The 23373-nt window shown below is 49.0% G+C and overlaps 3 protein-coding genes across 3 annotated transcripts; 1 reads left to right on the forward strand and 2 right to left on the reverse strand.

Moving 5' to 3' along the window:
• Nucleotides 1-2430: 2430 nt before the first annotated feature.
• FIESC28_10101 (uncharacterized protein) lies at nucleotides 2431-7133 on the reverse strand (the record flags this gene model as incomplete). The annotated part of the gene is made up of 5 exons (XM_031164236.1): nucleotides 2431-3318; nucleotides 3372-3745; nucleotides 3810-4380; nucleotides 4436-6444; nucleotides 6503-7133. The coding sequence occupies 5 exons, from the start codon at nucleotides 7131-7133 to the stop codon at nucleotides 2431-2433; spliced, it is 4473 nt and encodes a 1490-aa protein (XP_031011721.1).
• A 1066-nt stretch (nucleotides 7134-8199) lies between these two features.
• On the reverse strand, nucleotides 8200-9710 carry FIESC28_10102 (uncharacterized protein; the record flags this gene model as incomplete). The annotated part of the gene is made up of 2 exons (XM_031164237.1): nucleotides 8200-8664; nucleotides 8736-9710. 2 exons carry the CDS (start codon nucleotides 9708-9710, stop codon nucleotides 8200-8202), a joined length of 1440 nt encoding a protein of 479 aa, XP_031011722.1.
• Nucleotides 9711-11804: 2094 nt separating this feature from the next.
• Nucleotides 11805-22723, forward strand: FIESC28_10103 (uncharacterized protein; the record flags this gene model as incomplete). The annotated part of the gene is made up of 15 exons (XM_031164238.1): nucleotides 11805-12431; nucleotides 12482-12643; nucleotides 12758-18387; nucleotides 18447-19798; nucleotides 20211-20273; nucleotides 20339-20397; nucleotides 20443-20497; nucleotides 20564-20691; nucleotides 20797-20812; nucleotides 20864-21079; nucleotides 21130-21395; nucleotides 21459-21473; nucleotides 21529-21711; nucleotides 21773-22239; nucleotides 22312-22723. 15 exons carry the CDS (start codon nucleotides 11805-11807, stop codon nucleotides 22721-22723), a joined length of 9651 nt encoding a protein of 3216 aa, XP_031011723.1.
• Between the last annotated feature and the right edge of the window lie 650 nt (nucleotides 22724-23373).

The following is a 23373-nucleotide window of genomic DNA, read 5'->3' on the forward strand; positions in this document are numbered from 1 at the left end:
TTGACGAAGCTGAGGCTGTGAGGTGGAGAAAGATTGAGTCAGTGGACATGGGGGAGTTATATTTTTGTTACTGTAGTTGAAGTAGCATGCGAGCACCGAGTATTATATCACTGTCTTTGTGACTACGACAGTAATTTATCTTTGTCTCTTTTGTTTTTACCTCAATTGATTCGACCCCTTATGTGTTCACATCCTTACTTCTCATTTTGCGTAGAATCACGATATGTCATGCCAAACCCACTCAAGCCCACTTTGTAGCTTGTCTTGTGGAGAGCCGTGTACCTATCAGATGCGGGCTTGTAGATCGTGGAGCCCTGTCTGGCCCACCTCGATTATGAATCTCGGAACCCTGTCGAACATCTCCACAACCTTTGGGCCACATCAATGATCGTCGGGCGTGCGCGCATCACTGTTTAGACGCGCGTCAAACTCACAGTGGGTCTCTCTGGAATATCGTCAAGAACTTGAACATCTGGATTTGGATGATGACGACGACTACATCAAAACACGATCATGAAGTTATTGAGATAATAGAAATGGTATCAATTGAAACTCTGCACAGATTGATCACTCGGCAATTCAGGTTGAATTAATAAGTACTTGATGAGGAACAGGAGCAGAGGAAGAGCGAACGAGCAAAAGATTGTGAGATAACATTGTACCTTGTCAAATATATAGGAAATCACACTCTAGAGACTTTTCATCGTGTATTCTAATCTCTACACAAGCCACTACAACTTGGTCAGTCGATCTATTTCTCTCAGAGGTAGCTTGTGATGATCAATACATACCCTGTAGATACGCTTTTCGTAAATTCCCTGACAAAACCCATGAAGTGGTTGACGATTTTGGGTCGATTTATAGCTGTGAGCGTGCTCTTAGTGCTGTCGTAAAAGCCACTTATCCTCCTCTAATGCCTCTGCAACGACCATCCACTTACAACCACACTTCCGAGATTTCCGTTGTCGGATCCCTACGCCTTCAGTAGGTTTGGGTTCTCCGAATCGGTCGCATTGGAATGAATACCTGAGCTTCCGGCCTTTATACGAGTAAGTATTCCGACGAACAATACCAAACCCATGCCCCTTTGCGAAGGTATTTACACATTCGAAGAGAGCCTCGGCTGATGGTGCTGCATCGCCTGGGATCGGTGGATTTGGGATGGGATCTGGGGTAGGCGACGAGGACTGTTCGACAGGAGAAGATCTGACTACCCGAGGGGGTGCTTGGGGGGATTAGACAGATCGGCCTCGGGGCGGAGAGTATGGCGGGGGCGATTCGTAGGCATCTGAGTTGAGTGGTGACCAGCCCCATCTCTCTCGCCACTGGCGTACTCGTTCGTACGACCGGGCAAGCTCAATAGTCAGTCTCTTCTCCTCCCCGATAACCTCGCGTACCAACTTCAAAACGGATTCAAACTCGGCCCTTGTTGCAATTGGGGGTCGTTGGGTGGATTGTGGTGGAGAGGAGGACAGTGGTAGATCGGTTTCAGGGCCTGGTATGGGTGTTCTAATTCGCTGCGATCGTGTTTGTCCGGATGGGAAATTATTCGAAAGGTGTATCTCGTGATCGAAACGGAGCTCCCATGATGGCTCATGGAGCCCCTGGGATCCGTGAGGCTGTGGAAAGTTTGAAAAAGCCTGTGGTAAGATGCGAAGAGGTTTCCAAGCGCATCTTCGTCGCCGTCACCATAGTACTGGTCGATACTTGTCGCGGTGCTGGTAGCTGACTGTGGTCTATCCGTAAGCAGTGGTGGGCTACACTCGGGTAGTCGGGTCTGTCGCTGTCATTTTCGAGGACGTAATTGATCGCTCGGGCTCGGCCTTCGGGTTCGGCGCCTTGAATTGCTCTCTGAGTTATGAGTAGGCTCTGGTTCAGACATAATGGAAGGTTATAATCGTCAAGGGCTGAGAAACTAGTAATGGATAGTTAATTATCTGATGGAGAGCGTTACGTCAGTCATTAAGGGATGAAAACTATAGGTACAAATTAGAGTTGTCGGCAGAACCGAGATGTGCTAACAAATGTGGGCCTTAGCGAATCAGATGCCACAAAAGTCATGCCCGTGTAGCCAAAATGTCATGCCCGTATAGCAATTCCCATATATATATATACTAACTATAACTAGAAATGAGCTTGGGCGGAGAGGTCTGGCTGATATACGAGGTAGGTGCTTCAGGCACCTTTAATAAGAACTTCCTAATTAAGATACTATGCTGGATATAAATTAGATACATCACCACTTCTCGGAGATGAATTTCAGACGTAAAAGTCTATCCCGTGAGCAGATCTGAGCTAAAGCTAAAGACATACTAGCACTCCGAGTGGACAGAGAGAAATCTCCAGCCAAAGCGAACAATGCGTGTAATTAAGATGTCAAGGTTGATATATAATATATAACATAGAAGAATATAACAAAAGGTTTTACCTTCAAGCCTTTTTAACATTATTGCCTTTTCTCTTAGGAACCCGAAAAGCCCAATAAAGTCCAAGAGCTGCGCTAATATTGAATAAGATAAATACCCAGACAAGTCCAAAGTCCCTCCAGCGTGTATCATAGCTGAGGTCAAACTGCGCCAAAAAGTCATTTGTGGTACCAATAGGGCAATAACCGCACTCATCGTGAGCGGTGGGATCCAGCACACGTCCACCGGCTGCTTCAGCAAAAGGTCCGAGAAACTCGCCACAGCTCATGTTGCCCACAGATGGTGGCACAATGTGGAGGACCTCATAATCGGCGCAAGTGACATTGTTGTTCGCCACCGCAGTCGACATGATACCGCCTACTAGATAGGTTGCTGGACTGGCCCGGTACATAAATGTCCAGAAACCGGGGAGGTCGGCTCGAGGGACACCAATACCACAAAACAGAATACACAGCATCCAAAGCAAGCTTGTAAGGACACCCGCCGTCTCAGGGAGGTCAATCCATACGATAGCAAAGTGTGCGAACGTACTGGTAAAAAGGAGGTAGACCCAGAGAAAGAGAAAGACAAGGAATCCACGAATAGCCTCGTCGTCTGGGGTGGTATTTCGGACAAACCCAACTGGGTAGTACCAGCAGAAATACATAATCACAGCCATTACCGTGTTCCAAAAGAGCTCCATCAGGATATTCGCCATGATGTATGTCATCCAACGGTAAATCTTGGACGGCCGCTCACGAGATTCGTATAAGTTGCGCTGTGGCACAAACATGGGCATGATTTGTTCGTTGATGTTGATGAAGAGGACAAGAAACATGAAGATAGCCCAAAGCTGGTTCTGAAGACCTTGGATAGAGTTATTCGCACTATAGCTGAAGCCCAGGTAGAGGGACTGTATCGAATGTCAGCCTCAGGTCAAAAGTCTATTTTGTTATTGTGACTTACCGACAGCGCGATCAAGGCCGTCTTTGACCACATATACACGGGAGACCTCCAGAAGTGCTTCGAAACACGTATCATCACTTCACGGAACTGGGTTGAGAAGGAAGCAACAAACTCTTGATGCTGAGATTTATCTTCGACAGCACTCACGTTACTCCTGGAGGAACCAAGGGCTCGCAGACGAGACAGTTCTTTCTTGGTCTCTTGGTACTCAGGAGAATTGCACCAAACCTGATGCCAGTCGATGCCCTCCGAACCATCTTGCGGAGGTTTGATGACTTCAAGCATCCACTCGGCTGGGTTGGCGTCCGCTGGAATGGAGGGTGCCCCATTTCTCTCGAAGTATTCGATCAAGCTCGATGCGTTATCGCCCAAGTCTAAGAGAGGTCAATATCGTTCGAGTACTTGCGTGTGCATGCAGCCAGGGAGGCAGTCACGTACCACCAAAAAAGACAGTTTTACCTCCTGGAGCAATCAGGAGGAGACGATCGAACTGGTTGAAGAGGATAGCTGATGGCTGATGAATGGTGCAGAGAACGGCCTGGCCGCTATTGGCAAGCTTTCTAATAAGCACCGAGATAGCCCATGACGTTTGGGAGTCTAGTCCAGATGTTGGTTCGTCGAAGAAGACTAGAAGTTGAGGTCTAGCAGCTAGCTCCACGCCGATAGTAAGCCGCTTTCGCTGTTCAACGTTGAGACCTTCGCCCGGCACACCAATGACGGCGCCAGCATAGTCTTGCATCTCCAAGACATCAATGACGTAGTCAACATATCGTAATTTCTCTTCCCGGGGGATTTCAGATGACTGCCGAAGGATTGCGCTGAACTCCAAGGCCTCTCGGACCGTCATTGTACTGAGGTGGATATCCTGCTGCTGTACGTATCCTACCTGGTATTGGAATGTTGCATCTGTTGGGATGCCATTGATCAACGTGTCGCCGCTAATAACACCGACCGAGACACGAGTTGCGAGAACATCCAACAGCGTCGTCTTACCAGCCCCCGAAACGCCCTGTTATTGCATACCATTAGTCCTCTGAGCTAAAGAAATTACGGTATTTGCTTACCATAAGAGCTGTGGTCTTGCCTGGCGACACCCAACCATCCATGTGATCAAGGAGACGGCGCTCTGCGCCTCCTTTGACTTTGATATCATAGCAAAGACCTTCCCAGTGGAATACCGATGTACTTGCGGTGAGGCCTTTTGCGTTGAGCGAACCGTCGTTGGTATACAAGTCGCTTTTCTCAACCGCCTGGCCGCTTTGGGCTTGGGCCTCTGGGTCATCAACACCGTTTGACTTCTTTCCTTTGACAACCGAGGGCATCTGACCCTTTCTGAAGATGAGGATCTCGCCCTTGGTCTTTGGTGGCTTTGAGAACTCTGCCATGACCAAATAAGCACAAAAGAAGAAAATTGTAAAGCCACAAAGGATGCCGACGTTCCTCCATTTGTGCGAATGCTGGTAGTCGAAGGCGAGGGAGAGATACTTGCTTCCATCAACAACGGATGTTCCAGGTTCCGAGCCCACTACAGAACATATTTGTGACTCTGGTGATAAGTCCTCATACCTGGGCCCTCGCGGGACCATCGCTGCACATGCAAACTCTCTTCCATGGAACTCATTGACCATGAGGGCCTCGAAGGCGTAGGCTAGAGGGTTGATGTAGCCCATCCACCATGACCACCCGGGCATATAGGTTGTTGGCATGGTAAACCCGGTGTAGATCATAAGACCCATTCCAAGGAGAGCGCTAGGAACCATAGCCTGCTCTGGAGTTCTAGTGATGCTTGCCAGGGTACGGAAGATGGCTGATTGAGATAGTGTAGCCAACAGCGTGACAAGGCAGAAGAAAAAGAAAGGGCCTGGCTCTCGCCGCAAGTGAGCCATAAAATAAACAAGAATATTAAAAACAAACATATTCGCAATCTTGTAGGGAAGATCGCAGAGGTAGCTAGCAATTGCTTGGGCAGACTGGTGGTACAAGGCATATCGGTTCTGCTTCTCGACGACGGGGCGCTCGGCATAGATGGTCAGGACTTCGAGCTGGCTGCTGAAAGCGTTGAACATCAAAGAGAAGAAAATGATTCCGCCGCGGTAGTAGAAGCTCGAGGAATCTGATTTGAGATTGTAAAACATGCTGCCGAGAATTAGAGCCATGATGAGGTTGAAGAGTAGAGATGCGATGGTAAAGTCTGGGTCTGCGAGAAGCCGCCTCCAGGCCCGCCAGAAGGTAAGCGAGACCTGTTGGGCGTAGGATATCATGTACGGAGAACTGGTACGCTGTGACTTGGCCTGCTCGGTACGTCTGGATTGCTGGTATTCTTCGAGTCTCTCTCTAGAGGGATGTTTTTGTTCGTACTCAGAAATCTCTTGGATGATTTGTTGTCGTTGTTTGCTGGCCTTCCATCGCTGGGCGAAGTCGTCTGGCGTACGGGGAACCAGATGCTCAAAGCCTGGCCTGATACGACGCTCATGGGGGCTGGTCATTGACGTCAAGAAGTCGGGTACTGTCTGCCTGCCTGGGCATTGGAAACCTAGCTCCTGGAAATAACCCTTGGCCTTAGATCGTTTCCCAAAGAATATCTGCCTCCCTTCGTAGATAACAGTCACCCTGTCGAAGAGATCATATGCAGACTGAGGTGCCTGATAAAGGTTGACAGCTGATGCAACTCCAAGTAAATCTGCTTGCAGACGGAGGTTCTGACAGAAGCTAATAGCGTTGGCACTATCAAGGCCTCTTGTAGAGTTATCCCAGCACTGAAACTTGGCTCGGGTGAGTGCTGCTTCAGCGATACTAACACGCTTTCGTTCGCCGCCGCTGATCCCGCGAACTACAACGTCTCCCACCCGGGTATCAACCGTATGCGTCAAACCGAAGATCGCCATCATCACGTCACGGTTGATGCGGTCGAACTGTTGGCGGGAGAAGCCGGTTGGGATGTGACGGGGGCTACGGGCTCGGCTCGCAAAGGTCAAAGTCTCTCCAGCGGTGAGATGGGCGAGGTGGTTGTCAAGCTCGGCATTGTAAAGAACATCGCCACGGAAGGGGGAACGAATACGGCTCGTTTCAATTCCTGAGCTACCATGTTAGAAGAAAGTGCCCCCCAAACGAACAAGTAGTGAAGAGCTTACCTCGATAGTTGATGTACGCGTCTGGGCTCACTTCAAGATCCGCCGTTTGAGATGAAAGAGTCTTCAGGAATGTCGAGCAACCGGAACCTGGCGGGCCCAAGACCAAGAGCATCTCTCCCTTTTCGACGACACCCTCGAAATCACGCAGGATGGTCAAGCGCTGTTCCTTGCGCTTGCTATTGCTAACCAGCCTCACCAGATCCTTGACGACTCTGGCTACGACATTTCCGAAGGACATCTGAAACTGCGCTCCAGTGCTCGAGCCAAAGACACTGAGGTCCTTGAATGCTACGCCGAGAGCACGCGGCGGGGCAGAATCCGGATCCGACTCTGTGAGCTTGGTAAATTCCCTGGTCCAGGCATAAGCGTCGAACGTTGCTGAGTTTGGATCCAGATTGCTGGCAGGTCTTGGACTGAGAGGATTATTGGGGGTATCATCATCAGGCTGTGGTGACGATGTCGAAGTTCCCGACGAGTTTGGCTTCGCGTATGTGCTGCTGACTCTTCGTACGAGCTCCTCGATGTTCTGGTCTGTAACGGAGTTCCTTGGGCTATGTTTACCCGTGGTTCGAAGCTGCTGTTCCTCTGGTTCCTTCGATTTTTCTGTTGTCGAGGGACTGTTGGACGACATGGTGAAGCAGCCTTATCTTGAAAGAGCGTTATGCCACTGACTAGTTTGGTTAACAATACAATAGCCAACAACTTTATAGATGTGGTATAACATCTATCGAAAGATGTGACAAGAGAGCGAAGGAAGTGCGTCGTACGTGCCCTTTGAATGGGAGACACAGACCTCCCTGTTGAGTCGTTGATCAGGCCGCTTCGGCCCCGAGCCACTACATAGCTCGGTGTGTTGTATTCCGACTCCCACCACGCTGGCACTTTTGATCAAGCGCCAACAGGGTCCAAGTCTTGGTCGAGGGTGTGAGACGGAATCTCAAGGGAGACATGGGCGTGAACGTTTCGCACACAATCTCACTTCCCAACACAACCCAAGGGGAATACATGCCTGCATCGGCTGTGCCATGGTATCAATTCCAAGGATGTCTGCAGTGTCAACTGAAGAAATTCCTCCGCTGGCTTACGATTCGAAAGTGCATATACTTGGCACGGGGTCAGGAAACTGTCCGAATGAGACTAGTGTCTCGGTGTTCGGTTCTTGGCATTGTGAGAACGGGAGAAACTTGAGCCGCCTTCCTTCGACTAAGCTGATCGGATCCACAGACATGGATCTTAGACTAGGTACCGTACTCGGCAGACATAAGCTACATAAGCCCCGCATAAGCTTAAAAGTCGCAATTTTCTCCGACGAGTTGACTGTGCCTCCCCCCAATGTTGCATCGGTAGTGGTCCCATGAGGATTTAGCCCCAACCGGGGAACTGCTCTCATTTGAGCCGCTGCAAATCATGACAGCGTTAAAATTACGCATTCTTCTGATTTGAACTGAGTTACGCCACGAAGGTAGCAGCAGCTAATTGTTTGAGGACTTTTGGGTTAGATTAGGTTATACACCAAGTTTGGGTCCGTCATCGTGGTTCAAAGCGCATTACGTGGCAGTTAACTACAATGTTTTTTATCAATATGTGGCTAACTCAGATACTCAAAGCAAGGTAGGCTGTAGACAATGTATTTGATATATCGATTTAGAAACAAGTGAACCTATTGAGACATGGTCTATGCTAGTTTCTCAGACTATCTAAGTCGACCCATTCATGGACTCCTTTGCAGCAAGATTCTGAGCATGAAGAGCCGCAGAGCACAATTTCATCTGGCCACTGGATCCATTTCGTCGATTGTATGCCTCACATTCCATTGTTTCTTTGGCCCAGCTGCAAATCGATGCGGCAAGGTTTTCGACATCCTCCTCTGTATTGTGGCCGTGGAAAACCAGCCTGATCCGGTCTGTTCCCTTTGGAACAATAGGGAAGCTGATCGGATAGACTTGGAACCCTGCCAGTTGCAGATGTATGGCGAGGTAGAGGTTATGCTTAGGCTTGGTCCAGACAGGACAGATCTGACTGACAAATGGCAAAGCATCCCAGTCGTCTTGCTCGTACAGAGGAATCCGAAGAAAGCCAGCATCATTAGCCTTGTCCCATATAGGGTTTTCAGTGATCTCCTCAAGAAATAGCTTCACGAGATGTTGGACTTTGTCCTGAGCCTAACTCGCTTGTCAATTACGCTACTGAGTATACAAAAATACATGGAAAAGAAGGGGTTGAAAGAACATACCGCTTGAGTCTTTCCAGCCCTCATTAACCTGTATGCAGCCCGTGTAGAAGCCACAATAAGGTTGGGAGGCGAGGTTGAGTACAGGACCGGCTTGGCGTGGTTGATCAGCATCCTCCGAACCGTGGCGTTGGAGAGGATAGTGGCACCAGAACCGCAGAACGCTTTACCGTAGTTTTGGTTCTGCACGGCAATCTCATTCTCTAGACCAAGCATGCTAACGTAGCCTTTGCCTTGTGGGCCAAAGCAGCCAGAGCTATGGGCCTCATCCACTACAAACTGCGCATTACCCCCGGGGAAGATCTCCTTGGCGGCCTGCACGAGCTCTTTGAGTGGGGACGCGTCTCCATCCATGCTGTAAAAGGACTCAACGGCAATGACAATAGATCTCTGACCGTTTTTGATCTGGGGCTGGGACTCTTTGACTGCCATGAGGGTTTCCACGAAATCATTCACATCGTTGTGTCGAAACGGTTTCTGGCATAACGCAAGGCTGTTCTTCATGCCGTTGTGGATGCTTGCGTGGACGAGCTCATCATAGACAATTGCATCGCCAGGGCGAGCAAGGGCAGTGAAGATTGCTTCATTAGCCAAGGCACCAGAGCCGAGGAAGAGTGCTGACTCGACACCATGAAACTGTGCAATTTCTCTCTCAACTGTCTCAAGGTAGGTTGAGTTTCCATTGAGAGGTCGAGTACCAGAAGCACCCAGCTGAAAGTCTGGATTGGCCTTGAGCTCCTCAAGAAAAGCTTGCTTGACAACCCCCGAAACGCCGAGGGAGACGACGTCGCAAGAGGAAAAGTCAACAGTGGCATTGTTCGTGTGGAACATGGCGCATGCTTGTTGAGCTCTGTTGGCGTCAAGTTCCTCTTCAAGATTCTTGTAGAAGATTGCACCATTCTTCAAGTCAGGGCCCCGGACTTTCTGGGCCTTTGCCCATTCTTCCACAAAGGATGAGGTTCCAGCCGAGACAGTCATGATGAAAAGAGCAGTTGGGGCTGTTGGGGTTCTGTGTAGATGCCTCGTATGAATAGAGAAAGGTTAGTTGAATAACAGTAGTACGGAGAGAAAAAAAGAATTTGCGAGTAGAAAGTGTGTAGATAATAGTTCAGCAACTTGCTCAGTTAGCTCTTATTACAATTTATCCCACTTAAGTCTTTTGAGAGACGACCAGACGTTGTCTGAAATTCCACCATATCGCCCCCTCGCTCTCTCAATCGCCATATTTGCCAGATTCATTCCCAATGAGCAAGCTACGAAGGATTCATTCCTAGTAAGAAAATTACAAAAGGACGTATGTTAGCAACACATCCATCCATACATTTGGATGTAAGCACTAGTGTTGTCAGTGCCGCAGGCGGGCCGTCCGGCCCTTTCCACACTAGCTTAAGACTAAGACCAAGCTTAATAATTTAGCCCAAAAAGAAACAGCCCCCACACTCCAAATACCAAGAGATGTACTGCAACGTACAATGAGTCGATTATCAAGCAAGTGGTTGTCGAATAAATTCAATTGCATATCTGACGTTCGACTGGGGCAAGGTTTATTTCAGCCTAAATGGAGTCCGAAGGCAGACGCCAATAGAGCTATTATCACAGGGCAAGGTAGGCGCCTGTCCTCGCCAAAAATGTGGACACAAAGCAAGGTTCAAGAAGAGACTGTAGACTCTGCCTCACAGGCTCAGTCCAATCAAGGACTGCCGGCCTGATGGTGCTCTGTTTCGGGTGGTATCGGAGACTTCCCCTTGGTGGTGGGTGGCGGCCATGCAGCCTTCGTTTGATGCTGTATAACCAGGCAATGTTACATGCGTAAGGCATGTCAGCATGGCAGACTGCATATTTGACTACATGGGATTATGGTAAGCTTAATTTGGTCACTTTGTCAGTTAGAAGTTCTCGGGGGCCTGCGTGGTTCGAAAATAACGCAAGCGACCTGTAATGCCACAAGCAGGGTGCAGGAGACAGGGATATCATGAAATTGCATCAACTCAGGGTCTTTGTACTCTTTTGTCGCGCCAATGGAAGCAATTTTCTCTGAAGTTTGTTGAGACATGATTCAAAGAACTTCAAAACATTTAACCCGAAACAATTTAGCACAATGGGGGAAAGCAGACTGTAGCTGCACAGTTCGTCCTTTTCAAACTAGTTATAAACCATTTCCTAGGGTATCATGTAAACATTCTGTGTTAGTCTGAGGTCCTAGTACTTTGCCGTTGATCAACCGCGAGTATTTAATCTGCGGGGAGAATATGACGAGACTAATATGACTTGTCCTTTTTAGACAGGCATCCATCAGACTCGCTTGCATCCACTGTCAGGAGGATTCCAGCAATGCAGCTAGGATCGGTTCCTTTAAGCATGCTGACGGCCGCTATAATACATATTTCAAGACATTTCTAAACGACGCGTGGCGTATAAGTGTTTTCAATCTGTATAGGGAAAGGACCGAAATACAGTACAAGGGGAATTGTGAGATACTGAACTGATAAAAGGAAAGCGCTTGCAATTGAGTGGACCGGTTGAGTAAAATGAAGTGGGGCATGCTTAAAGGAATGCATGAAAGCTATGTGGAAGATCGTACGTGTAAGATTATGTCCTTTCATCGGACACTTGACTATGTCAGAAGGAGCCGAAAGCTTTCTAAGCAGCTTACTCGGGGGTTCTCACTTACGGAAGTTCAGGTCATAGGTTCAAGGCTTGGCTGACCTTCCTTGAATGTAATAGTGCTTAGATGTATCTTAGAGGCGAGGTTAGGCGCGCGGTTTGCGTCAGCTCTTGATCAGGTTCAACTCCAAATAACAGTTCTCAAATCACAACTCAGCCGTACTGTAGAGGCCATAGAAACATACGACGGTAAAGATCGAGGCCTAGAGGGTGGGGGCTGTCTCAGTAGCTGCATGGTATCATGAGGCAAGACACTCTCTTAGGCCCCCAACAGATGGTATACTCTTCCAGGATTTATAACCACTAAAGACCTCGAGAAGCCAGAAATCTTGTGCCACAGAATCTCTTTAGACAAGACTTCCTTACTCCAACCATCTTCCTAACTTCGCTTCAACACAAACATTCACAATGTCTACAATGGATACCTTGGACAGTGCCACGTCTACACTGGGGCAGTCCATTTCTCAGTCCATCTCAACAGAAGCCAATGGTGCCAACACCCACGGGACATCTAATGGTACTCTTACAGGTGCTGTTAATGGGCATCCCAATGGTCACTCAAGTGATCTTAATAGTAGCCATACTAATGGTCATATCAATGGTCATGTCAATGGTCATCAAAACGGACACACAAACGGTGTCAACGGGAATGGGGTGGCTCACTCTCCCAACCCGTCTTTGCCACAAAAGGATTCTCCCGTCCCCATCGCCATCTGCGGCATGGCACTTCGTCTTCCCGGCGGTTTGGAAAGTCCTCAAGATCTTTGGGACTTTCTTCTAGCCAAAGGTGATGCGAGAAGCCGCGTGCCTGAGTCCCGCTATAACATCTCAGCCTATCACTCTGACTCGGGCAGGCCCGGGACCATTGCAACTCAGTATGGCTACTTCCTAGATGACAACGTGAAACTTGGAAGCTTGGATGCAGCCAGATTCTCACTCAGCCGAGCTGAGCTTGAGTTCGCTGATCCGCAGCAAAGACGTATGCTCGAAGTTGTGCGTGAGGCCTTCGATGACGCTGGAGAGATAGACTTTAAGGTTAGTGCATCCCACAAAGACTGGGTAGAAGTATTATTAACAGAATCTAGGGTCGGTCTATTGGCTGCTATATGGGCAGCTACGGCGAGGACTGGCTCGAGATGCAAAACAGGGATCATCAACAGTCTGGAGTGAACAGAGTCGATGGCTACAGCGACTTTATGCTCTCCAGCCGTATCTCATATGAGATGGATCTCAAGGGCCCATGGCAAGTCACAATCTGGCTTTGTTCAAGATGCCCAAGCTAACTGGAAACTAGTATGACTGTCCGTACCGCCTGCTCTGCGGCTTTGATCTGTCTCAACGAAGCATTTCAGGCTATACAGAATGGCATATGCGAGGCAGCGGTTATTGGTGGGGCCAACTTGATTATGGCACCAGGCATGACAGCCTTTATGACTGAAAAGGGCGTCCTTTCACCTGAAGGCCACTGTCGAACCTTCTCTGCCGATGCCAATGGCTACGCCAGAGGAGAGGCTATTACAGCAGTCTTTGTCAAGCCGCTCGATGCTGCAATCAGAGATGGAAATCCTGTACGAGCCGTAATCAGATCGGTTGTGTCAAATAGTGATGGCAAGACCCAAGGAATCGCCCAACCCAGCACCGAAAGTCAGGAGGCCTTGATGCGAAAGGCCTATGCAGATGCAGGCATCGCTGACTTCTCCAAGACGGCCTTTGTCGAGTGTCACGGAACCGGAACCCCTGTAGGCGACCCGATTGAGACCAATGCCGTGGCCAGGGTCTTCGGTGATGCTGGCGTCTACATTGGCTCCGTGAAACCTAACTTGGGTCATTCTGAGGGAGCTTCTGGCTTGACATCCCTTATAAAGGCGGTTCTTTCACTGGAAAACCGCACAATTCCTCCGAATATCAAGTTTACTAGTGGCAATCCGAAGATTCCCTTTCGGGAAAGAAAGCTTACAGTTCCACTGGATGCGGCACCCTGGCCAGAGGATCGTCTTGAGCGAGTCAGCGTCAACTCGTTTGGAATCGGAGGTTCTAACGCGCATGCAATTCTGGACTCGGCTCGAAGCTTTGGCCTGCCGCTCGAGAAGTTGGATGTGACCACAAGCGGGGAGCTTGTCCATGATAAGAGCCATCTTCTTCCCTTCTCTGCCTCGTCGTCGGCATCACTTCAGGCTATGACAACCAAGCTGCAGGCGTGGATCGAGAAGAACCCCAGCAAGCTTGAGGAGCTGGCCTACACGTTGAGCAACCGACGAGAGCATCTGCCACACCGATCTTTCATGGTGGCCAGTCTGAGTAAGATCCCGGACGCAGCGTCCCAGGGTGTTCGAGCTGGCAATACTCAACCCAATCTTGTTATGGTGTTCACCGGACAAGGTGCTCAGTGGCCCCGAATGGGCCGTGAGCTGTTGCTACGCGAGGATCTAGCGTTTCAGAAGAGCATTAGATCTCTGGACAAGCACTTACAAGACGTGTCCGGCGGCTTGGAATGGACCATTGAGGAGGAGCTTCTCAAACCGGCGAGGAAGTCTGGCGTTCAAAGAGCCGAGCTTTCCCAACCCTTGTGTACCGCTGTTCAGATTGCTTTAGTGGACCTCTTTGCATCTCTTGGTGTTGTTCCATACGCAGTAGTCGGCCACAGCAGCGGAGAGATCGCAGCAGCTTACGCAGCCAAGGGTCTTACGGCAAAGGAGGCAATCGTGATAGCCTGGCAAAGAGGGCTTGCGGCTAGAGGGCAGAAGCGACCTGGCGCTATGGCAGCGATTGGACTTGGTCGGAACGAGGTCCAAAAGTTTCTACCTGAGCCCCAAGTTGTCATGGCCTGTGAGAACTCGCCTCGCAGTGTCACTATTTCTGGAGACACGGACGCAGTCCAATCCGCAGTCGAAGTTGTCCAAAAGGAGCATCCTGGTATCACGGCGAGATTGCTCAAGGTTGACAAGGCCTATCATTCATACCATATGGCCGAGGTCGGCGACTTGTACATGGCCACTCTTCGAAAGCATCTGCCAGAATTTGTCGACCGAAAGGAGAAGCCTCGCGCAACCTCTTCTGATGGTCCTTTGTTCTTCTCAAGCGTCAGCGGCACGGGTGAGGCCATCAAAGCAGACGAGCTTGGCAGTACCTACTGGCAAAAGAATCTCGAATCTCCTGTGCTGTTCAGTGGTGCTGTTTCGGGAATCATTCTCAATGTTCCTAATGCCGTGTTCCTTGAAATCGGGCCTCATGCAGCCCTAGCAGGACCCGTCAGGCAAATTATGACGGCAGTCAGCAATGGCTCAACCTCAGCATCGCCGTATTTCGGGGCCATGACCCGTGGCGAGGACTGTGCAGAATCTTTTTTGACTTCGGTTGGCCGATTGTACGAGCTCAATATTCCCATCGACTTCTCCAAGTTGACGACCCGGACAACTTCGCTTCCAGGGCTCCCTCACTATCCATGGGACCACGACGCGAATTACTGGCGTGAGTCGAGGATTTCCCACGAGTGGAGGTACCGCGAGTTCCCTGCCCATCCGCTCCTGGGCATTCGTCAGCTCGAGAGCACCACTTTGGAACCCAGTTTCAGAAACATGCTCTTGATTGACGATGCTAGTTGGCTGCGGGATCACTGCATCGAAGACAATGTCATCTTCCCTTGCGCTGGCTACATCTCCATGATTGGCGAGGCTATCAGGCAGATTAGCCCGCGTCAACAAGACCATTCACCTAGAGAGAACGGATATACCATTCGTAACATGGTGCTCAACTCGGCATTGGTTTTGACTGAAGGGACTCCAGTCGAGGTGGTCACTACATTCCGTCCCCTACGCCTGACCGATTCGCTGAATAGTCAGTGGTGGACGTGGACAATTGCCTCGCATAACGGCCATGTCTGGATCAAGCACTGCAGTGGCGAGGCCATGGCAGAAGAGCTAACACCTGAGCGACCTTCCACGCCCGCTGAAACTGAGCTGCTGCCACGCAAGGTAGAGCGACGAAAATACTACGACGTACTTAGTCGAGCTGGTATCGGTTATGGCCCCAAGTTCCAGCGCCTGGAGGACATCAGGACGGGGTCTCTGGAGAGTGTCTCAGCAGCGAGACTCTCTAGAAACCTTTGCGGCGACGAACAATACTACCACTTGCACCCTGCCGTCATCGACGCCTGTATCCAATCAGGCCCTCTTGCTGCTACCCAAGGCCATATCGAGGCAAAGCATTACAGAAGAGTCCCTACCAAGATTGATCGGGTGATTGTTCACCGAGTTGACCCAGAGGACGACATGAGAGCTGTGGCCTCGGCAGTGTTTATCAAGGGTAGCGGAGAGGTTATCAGTCGTGTCAAATGCATCGCCAATGACAAGATTGTACTTGATATGCAGGGAGCAAAGCTTTCGCCTCTTGAGGATGCAGATGCTGCGGAAGCCCCTGTCGAGGAAGTGCCCACTGAGAATGGTGGCAAAGCGGAATCAGAAGTTGCTCCCAAGGCTCTAAGCGAGGAGCTGACTTCAAGCCGTCTCACGTGGTCGCCCCATATCGACTTCCTCGATACTAGCACGCTCATCAAACCCGAGGTTCCACGCCATCTCTATACACCTCTTCTAGATAAGATGGTTCGCATGTGCTTTATCTATTCCCAACGACGCATCAACTATATCAGAGATAACAACCGGATGAAGGATACCCTGCCCGAGCACATGCACAAATACATGCAGTGGATTGACTCTCAAGTCATGAAGGAGCCGGAAGATACCCTGACCTCTCTGGATGACTCAACTCTCCTGAACAGAATAGAAAGCCTTATAAAGCAGATGGAGGGAACCCCCGTTGAGGACTGTGCATCTTCCATCGAGAAGGTCCTCAAGAACATCGACGGTTTATGCACTGGTACTACGGATGCCCTAGAAATGCTCCTCGCTGATGGAACTCTGACCAAGATCTACGTGGCTACAGATGCCTGCGATCGATCAGATTTTATCCGCCACCTTGCACACAGCAAGCCCAATCTGCGAATCTTGGAGATTGGAGCTGGCACGGGAGCTTCTACTGCCAGCATGTTGAAGCACTTGATCTTGCCGGTTGGACAGCCGCTGTACTTCAAGTATACCTTCACTGATATCTCAGCCGGGTTCTTTGTTGCTGCGAAGGAGCGTTTCAAGGGCTATCGAAACATTGAATACCGTGTTCTCGATATCAGCAAGGACCCCACCGAGCAAGGTTTTGAAGATGACGAGAAGTATGATCTCGTTATTGCGACCAATGTTCTTCACGCAACTGCGAGCCTTCAGGAGACTTTGAGGAATGTGCACAAGCTTCTCGACCACCGCGATGGTAGACTGCTTCTTCATGAGCTCGACAGTCCTTCCAAGTGGCCCAACTACATTTTCGGTACGCTCCATGGCTGGTGGTATGGTACACCAGACGGCCGGCCAGAGCAGCCTTACGTGTCTCCTGCCCGCTGGGAAGAAGAGCTCGAGAAGGCAGGCTTTGATGGTTTGGACGCCGTGATTCGAGATGCTGAGGAACCCCACCAGCTGAATGCCATCATGGTTGCTCGAGTACGACCTCGATCCAAGACCAACCATAGGCCAATTGTTCTACTCTGTGATGAAGAAGAGCCCTTAGCGGAAACTATGTCATGCCAGCTCCAAGAGAGAGGTTACACCGTCAATCGTCGCCAGCTTGGGCAAACACTGCCAGATGAGTCTCAGGATATCGTCTCTCTACTGGATGCCAGCACACCCTTCTTTGACGGTATCAATCAAAATCGCTTCAAAGCCTTCCAAGGTATCTTGGAAGGTCTTGGTACGTCTGGTGCAGGCATGCTGTGGGTGACGCATCTGTGCCAAGTTGGTTGCAAGGATCCTAGATATGCTCAGATCATCGGCACTGTTCGCACTATTCGCACCGAGTCGCTACTGGACATTGCTACTTGCGAGGTCGACCATCTCGATAGTTCCCTCAACACTGTCATAGACGTTCTTGACAGGTTCCAGGCGAGACCTCGAGTCGCGGACGAGTCTGAAGAGGGTGACGCACTAGACCTCAAGCCTGACTACGAGTATGCCATCGTCGATGGAATGGTCAAGGTTGGACGGATCTACCCCTTCTCTCTCAAGAGTGAACTTACTGAGTCTGCAACGGAGCCAAGTGCTAGCTTGGTGGATGGCACAAGGGTCTCCCTCTCTATGACAAAGCCAGGCCGTCTGAGCACTCTTCACTGGGCAAAGGATGGAGACGGCGAAAAACTCTTGGAAGGAGACGACGTTGAGATCCAGATCTTTGCTGCAGGACTGAACTTCAAGGACGTCTTGGGTGCCTTGGGCGTCGTGCCTTATCCTGAGGCCGGGCTTGGTCTTGAAGGCGGTGGTGTTGTTCGCCGCGTCGGCCCTGAGGTCAAGGACCTCCAGCCCGGCGATCGCATCATGTTCCTGGCCGATGGAGCTTTTGCCAGTCATGTCTTCACACCCGAAAGACTCTGTGAGAAGATCCCCGCCGACTTGTCTTTTGAAGACGCAGCTACCATGCCTGCTGTCTTTGCAACGGCGGTGTGTTCGCTCTTCAACATAGGTGGCCTGCGCAAGGGGCAGTCAGTTCTCATCCACAGCGCAGCTGGTGGTGTCGGCCTTGCGGCTGTGCAACTTGCCACTATGGCTGGGGCCGAGATCTATGCGACAGTTGGCAACGAAGACAAGGCCAGATATCTTGTTGACAATTTCGGTCTGTCGCGGAACCGCATCTTCAACTCGCGTGATGCAAGCTTCGTGGAAGGCTTGATGAGGGAAACCAATGGCCGTGGCGTGGACCTCTGTCTAAACTCGCTCTCCGGAGAGTTGCTTCATGCAACTTGGCGATGCGTCGCGGAATTCGGTAAACTTGTCGAGATTGGCAAACGTGATTTCCTCGGCCACGGAAAACTCGATATGGATGTGTTCCTCGCCAGTCGAAGTTACTGCTGCTTCTACCTGGACGCAGAGATGGCCAGAAGACAGTCCTTGGTCAAGGAGTAAGTTCAATTTTCTCTGATTCGTCTTGTTTCGGAACTAACAATGATGTCACTTTTAGGCTTTTCCAAACAATAATACTGCATCTTAGAATGGGTCATATCAAGCCACTCACTCCTCGCAAGATATTCGACGCCTCGTCTGTACAGGAAGGCTTCCGCCACCTTCAGCAGGGTACTCATATTGGCAAGATTGTCTTCTGTATCCGCAACCTCGACGGAAGTATCAAAGTCGACATGAAAAAGGTCGCCAAGTCGACCCGCACGTTGGAGCTTGACAGCTCGGCATCATACCTCCTAGCGGGCGGCCTTGGTGGTCTCGGACAAGCTGTAGCAAGACATCTCGTCGAGCAAGGCGCACGACGCTTGGTTTTCATGTCTAGAAGCGCAGGCTCAGGTCCAGGCGATAGCGACATTGTTCGTGAGCTCGAGAGTATGGGGTGCCATGTCGAGCTAGTCAGAGGCAGTGTCGTCAGCCGAGATGATGTTTGTCGGGCTATCTCTCAGGCTCCAAACCTCAAGGGAATCATCCAGGCTTCCATGGTACTGCGTGATGATAATTTCATCCGCATGAGCCTGGACCACTGGAACCAGGCTGTAGCGCCCAAAGTGGCTGGTACATGGAATCTCCATCACGCCACTGTTGAGGCCGGCATCAATCTCGACTTTTTCGTCCTCTTCTCGTCCATGTCCGGTGTCACAGGTCAGGCTGGACAAGCCAATTACGCCGGTGCAAACTCCTTCCTGGACACGTTTGTCCAGTACAGGACTGGTTTGGGACTCGCATGCTCAGCTCTGGATATCGGTGCTGTGCAGGACGTTGGATACGTGTCACAAGACGAGGCTCTACTCAAGAGGATGAAGGCCGTCAGCGCTCATGGTATCACTGAGCCAGAACTCCTCGAGGCCCTTACGGCTGCGATTTTGATCCCGCAGGCAGGCACAAGCGCCAGCACTAAGAACGAAGAGTACATCGATAGATGCACCATTGGTCTCGGTCTTTCGACAAAGATTCCCCTCAACAGCAAGGAGAGCAGGGCCTTCTGGCGTAAAGATCGCCGTATGGCAGTGTATCACAACAATGCCAGCAAGTCAGCGGCTGACACAGCGGGTTCTAGTGGAAGTGATGGTCTCAAGTCCTTCTTGGCCCGCGCCAAAGCTGACACTTCAATCCTCAAGACGGAAGAATCGTTCAACCTGCTTGCCATAGAAATCGGCAAGAAGCTTTTCGGCTTCCTTTTAAGGTCGGACGAGGACTTGAATACGACAGTGCCGCTGTCACAGCTTGGCATGGACTCACTCGTGGGCGTGGAAATGCGCAGCTGGTGGAGACAGGCGTTTGGTTATGATATTAGTGTGCTCGAGTTACTAGGTACAGGAAACTTGGATGGACTTGGACGGCATGCCGCTGAGGGTTTGTTCAAGGTGTTGGGCGGTGCGGCTGCATAGACGGTGCTTACTTACAACCACCTCTTTCTTGTTTCATATTTGATTTGATTGATGGATCTGGTTTTGTTCTATCTTGGTTCATTTCTAAAAACATAAAATAGACATTTCGTAACATGAACCTTGTTCTGGGCCTTTGTTCTATCCACGTGTTATGCTGATGCTGCTGACTTTGTTTGCCAAGGATGCAAGGTTACGTGGCTGACAAATACAGCTTTCTTTGCGCCTGAGGCATTACCACACCTTTTTGACACGAGGCATACCTGGCAAGAGGCATTAACTCACCATGACTTAGTAGAAAAAGCTAGTTCGTTCTGTACTACTAGCCAGCCAGTATATCGCAACTAGGCTATCCCGCTCTTATCAACACCCTTTTATAGACCAAGATATGACCCTCAACAAGTCTTGCGGCCAGTGCAGGCTACGAAAGGTTCGGTGCGTTGGTACGTGTCATCTCTGGCAGCTTCGATTGTATAGCGACGTTTTGACACCTTTTGCGTATTTCTAGTGCCGCCCCCGAAGCCGAACTCAGACCCGGCAACTCAAACCATCTGCGTCCACTGTTCTGTATGTTTTCACTAACCTAATGATTCAAATGCCTGACAACTATAGAACCGCAACGAAGCTTGCAATTTTAGCAAGTTCAGGCGCAGAGCTGGGGTCAAAGGTAAGAAGATGACGAGAGTTCATACTTGTTGACGGCGCATAAAATACTGACGGACTGGGATCGTAGTATCCTCGAATTTACTATTTCCTAACTCCCTGGTCGATAACGCCATCACTACCGATAATGAGCTTTTTGTTGATAAAATCCTCCGATGCGGCCCTCAAGATGTCGTCCTATGCGACGAATCTACAGTAGTAAAGGTCTACAGATATCCCTCTTTTCTTAGATTTTATCTGTTTTCTTTTTACAAAATATTATAAATATTCTGAAGAGTAGTACTAACACTTTTTACCTTATAGGTACCTGATAATATAGGTAGGTTAGCTAATAAGAACACATATAGACAATTATCTGACAGTTCTACAGTTCCAAGCTCAACTGTAACATTCTTCTCCGAAAATAGAATCACATCGCTGGCCGACAGGCTCGGTACTGAAAGCTTACGGGAGCTTGTGACAAATCTCGATGGCCTCATAAAACAACGTGTCTGCCAAAGACAGACTTCACAAGCAGAAGGGATCAATTTCCGAGAAGCCGACCCTGTGAGGACCGAACCTCAAATGGTACAAGCTTTCATCAAAGGTACCCTACACAGCTATATATCCATTGAACGTGAATCTAATTCACCTTAGCTTTCTTTACGAACGTCCATCCTGTCTATCCTTTTCTTAACCAATCAGAGTTCATTTCGCAAGCTACAGATGCATACATCGATGATGTGTTGCATATTAACCCTGCATTTTGTGCACTCTATCATGCTGTTCTAGCTCTCGGCAGCCAGTTCTTTCATTGTGGAAGCTTTGTACCTCACCAAGATCAGGCATGGGAGCTATTCCAAGTATCACTTGGGAAGATGTCAGAAATACTAGCACCACCGATTGGACTGATGAATCTTCAGGTATGCATGGTACTCCCCCAATTTTTTCATTTTCTGATACTGAATACTCATGCCATGTACTAGGCACTAACAGCAATGGTGAGTTGCATTAATCCAGAAAATCAAGCTTTCAGACTCACAATGTCTATCACAGTCGATATTCTCCATGAATGCTTGCTGTCTTCAACTCGACCAAACACTTATCTCTGAAGCTGCGAGAATGGCCCAAGCATTGAAATACCATAAATCTCGCAATTCTGATGCTACTCAAATCAAGTCATTCTGGACCGTCTACTTCATTGAGAAGTTGTCGGCCTTCTCAGAAAGCCAAAGCTCAGTAAGTACTCCGTTCTATGCGTAGCATGTACTATAAAGTCGCTGATTTCTTTTAAAACTAGATATTGGTGGACGAAGACATCGGTTGTGTTATCCCTGTCTCCCCTGAGTCAGTATTCGGGGACTACGACTGGTTCACATCCGCAATTCGTCTGGCCAGAATCTCCTCAATAGCATTCTCAGAACTCTTTTCAGTCAGCGCTTCTTTTAATTCCAGAGCAGTGCTTGCCACTGGTATCAGGCGCATACGACATCTCCTAGATGGTTGGCGAATGTCCATACCTCCGTTCTTTAGACCAGGAGAGGCTATCCAGTATAATGGCGATCTGACTGCGAGCATGAAGCTAGTGTTGTTGCAGACTCAGTACGCGTATTACAACATTGTTTTCGGCTTAGAGAGGTTGACTCTCCATTTAAACATGGACGAAACAAACATTCGTGAAGAAAGCGAGAAAAATCTGATAAATGCTGCTCGTACAGTTGCAGAGCTTGTTGTCTTTATTGATTTCGAGCCTCATATCCCAATCTTGTGAGTACATCCCAAAATACTGAGATAGCTACTTATCCGGCTGAGCTGACGCCTTATTTTAACCTACTGCAGCGTTTCTGGTATAATGCCGCTATCTGCGCTGTTCATTCTCTTTGACCACGTCATCCACAATCCATGCCATACCAGGACAGAAGAGAATATTACCCTTCTTGATACCGTTTCGCGTTACTTCGCTGTCATGGATTCTATATCAATAGGGGCATTACCAGGCAGCATAATTTCTGAATTTGCCAGCATTGCTCGACAATACGTCTCAAAGGTTCGAGAAGGGACGTTTGACAAGAACCCAGATGGTTTACATGTGCCTACATCAGCTGAGTGGACAGCTGATAATTCTACAAGCCTAGATAATTCTTTATCAAGTTATCTAAGCTCAGATAACAACATGTCTAAGAAGGAGGAAGATCAACTAAAGGAACTATTTAGGGAAGCTTTCCCGGATTGGGGAAACATTTCCTTCTAAGTTAGGAATCAAGGTTTATAGGGATATGCCTTTTTGGCTTAGTAATAGCGAGTATCTCTAGTAGGCAGAAGTGCTAGAGATAGTTATAAACCAGGGTAACGAGTCTTAACTCCTTAATAACAAGGGTATAATGTAGCTGGCTAATATCTGTTACAGCCTGCTAGGTTTAGGGATAACCTCTGTAATATTATTAAGATCTAGGAGACCTGTAAATAGTAATAAAACTACTTAGAGATTTTATTAAAAATAACTCAAGAGGAGCCTATTATATTACTTCATACTTTATAATAAACCTCCTGTACTAATACTATAATACTACTCTTTAGGCTTAATAATAAAGCTAAGCTTAGTAATATATAACCTACTCTCTATAATAATATTATAATAGTTAAGTTTTTAAATTTAGTTGTACTACAATCTTATTATTTTAGCAATACGTCGTGAGAGGCAAAAGGATTCACCTTCCATTACTAGAAACAATGAGATCTGACATTGATTAGCGGTACCTATCTGCTATGCTATACCGATCGTGATAATGATGATTCAGGCTTTCCTTAATCAGTTCACATCATTAGGACTTCATGACTCCAGTAATTTGCACAAGGCCTCATATAGCAATTTCAACGACAAGCATACAGTTGTTGAAGCCT

The sequence above is a fragment of the Fusarium coffeatum genome, assembly GCF_003316985.1.
Source record: "Fusarium coffeatum strain FIESC_28 chromosome Unknown BRIP53273_contig_284, whole genome shotgun sequence".
Lineage (NCBI taxonomy): Eukaryota > Fungi > Ascomycota > Sordariomycetes > Hypocreales > Nectriaceae > Fusarium > Fusarium coffeatum.